Raw genomic sequence first — 2,248 nt, forward strand, 5'->3', positions numbered from 1 at the left:
CAGCTCACTGCAACCTCTGCCTCCTGGGTTCAAGCAATTCCCCTGCCTCAGCCTCCTGAGTAGCTGGGACTATAGGCGCCGCCACCACGCCCAGCTAATTTTTATATTTTTAGTAGAGACAGGGTTTCACCATCTTGGTCAGGCTGGTCTCCAACTCCTGACCTCAGGTGATCTGCCCGCCTCAGCCTCCCAAAGTGACAGGATTACAGACATGAGCCACCACACCCGGCCAGCTTGTGTTTTTTCAGCATTGAATCAAGTTTCTGTGCGCGCTGTTCCTTAACTAAGAGGAGAACCAGCCTGGTGTCAAGAGCACATTTGACTTACTAACTTCATAATCTTGTATAATTACATAGTCTCTCCAAACCTCAATTTCCTTATATCTAAATAGAGACGCTACCTAATGGGAAGACATATACACAGATCATTTCAACTGATTATAATTAATTCAGTACTAGAGGTAAACGCAGCGTGTGGAAACATAGAGAAGCAATGTTTACTCTGGCCTGGGGACGATAGGGTATTTGAGGGTGGATACAAGCTCAGTGCCCAGGAGTCTTGAAGAATCAGTGGGTGCAAGCCAGATGAATGGGAAGGGAAGGAGCTGAGATGTTAGAATAACTAGGTTGAGGCATTTATTTCAACATATATTTATCAGCGCCTCCACTGTGCCAGGATTCTTATAGGTGCAGGGAATACTCAGTGAACAAAAGGTACAAAAAACTCTCTCCTGTGGCTTACTTTTGTTTTGTTTTTTTTGAGACGGAGTCTCACTCTGTCACCCAGGCTGGAGTGCGGTGGCGCAGTTTCAGCTCACTGCAACCCCCGCCTTGTGGGTTCAAGTGATTCTTGTGTCTCAGCCTCCCAAGTAGCTGGGACGACAGGCATAAACCACCACGCTGGGCTAATTTTTTGCATTTTTAATAGAGACGGGGTTTCGCCATGTTGGCCAGGTTGGTCTCAAACTCCTGACCTCAGGTGATCCCCCCTCCTCAGCCTCCCAAAATGCTGAGATTACTGGCATGAGCCACCACGCCCAGCCTTTTGTGGCTTACATTCTAACACTTGTGTGTGAGCAGGCAAATATAGCCTGGTGTGTATGTGAAACTGAGTGGTTTTTGAACTGTTTATTGAGCTCTAACATACATTGATTAAAGTGTATGAGGTGCATTAATCTTATGTGTACAGTTCACTGAACTCTTACGAATATATGTGTGTAGAAAGAGTGACAGATAACGTGTGGAACCACCACCCAGATAAAGATATAGGGCTTTTCTAGTATCCCAGAGGGTTTCCTCATGCTCATTGCCGATTAATACCCCATCTCCCAGAAGTAACCATTGTTCCAATATACCACTATTGATTATTCATTAGTTTAGTCTGTTCTTGAACAGACTTAAAAAAAAAAAAAAAGTTTTTGCTTTTCCTAAAGTTTATTGCCTTATATTTTTGTTATTTCCTGTTTAAGTTGTAATAGAAATAAGAATATAGGTAAACCTCTGCCGTTTGGTACAGAAAAGCTACTTTTTGGTATTTAGAATAATTCTCAATTGGATAATATTTGCAAAGCATGTAAGTTCTAATTTTTTTTGAGAGACTGCGTCTCTCTGTCACCAGACTGGAATGCAGTGGCGTCATTACAGCTCACTGCACCCTTGACCTCTGGTGCTCAAGTGAACCTGTTGCTTCATATGAGTAACTGGGACTATAGACATGCACCACCATGCCTGGCTAATTTTTTTTTTTTTGTAGAGATGGGGGTTCTTGCTATGTTGTCCAGGCTGGCCTCCAACTCCTAGCCTCAAGCATTCCTCCCGCCTGAGCTTGGCCTCCCAAGGTGCTGGGATTACGGGCATGAGCCACCATGCCCAGCCAAAGCATGTAATTTCTTTTGTTTTTTGTGTTTTTTTTTTGAGACAGCATCTTGCTCTGTCACCCAGGCTGGAGAGTGCAGTGGCACGATCTCGGCTCACTGCAACCTCCGCCTCCCAGGTTCAAGTGATTCTCCCGCCTCAGACTCCCGAGTAGCGGGGATTACAGGCACCCGCCACCATACCCGGCTAATTTATTTTTAGTAGAGACGGTTTTCACCAAGTTGGCCAGGCTCGTCTCACTCTTTCACCCAGTCTGGAGTGAAGTGGCGTGATCTCGGCTCACTGCAACACTCACTCCCTGGGTTCAGGCAATTCTCCTGACTCAGCCTCCTGAGTAGCTGGCATTACAAGCGCCCACCATCATACCCGGCTAA

The 2,248-nt window shown here is 45.6% G+C and overlaps 1 protein-coding gene across 1 annotated transcript in view; it reads left to right on the forward strand.

Moving 5' to 3' along the window:
• The window catches only part of KIN (Kin17 DNA and RNA binding protein), a 48,900-nt gene that overhangs the window by 19,829 nt on the left and 26,823 nt on the right, over positions 1–2,248 (forward strand). Inside the window, exon 7 of the mRNA XM_011974947.1 lies at positions 1,469–1,491. Coding sequence (XP_011830337.1) covers positions 1,469–1,491 — 23 coding nt within the window. The remainder of the gene's footprint in view (positions 1–1,468; positions 1,492–2,248) is intronic.

The sequence above is a fragment of the Mandrillus leucophaeus genome, unplaced genomic scaffold (genome assembly GCF_000951045.1).
Source record: "Mandrillus leucophaeus isolate KB7577 unplaced genomic scaffold, Mleu.le_1.0 Scaffold15, whole genome shotgun sequence".
NCBI classification, from domain to species: domain Eukaryota; kingdom Metazoa; phylum Chordata; class Mammalia; order Primates; family Cercopithecidae; genus Mandrillus; species Mandrillus leucophaeus.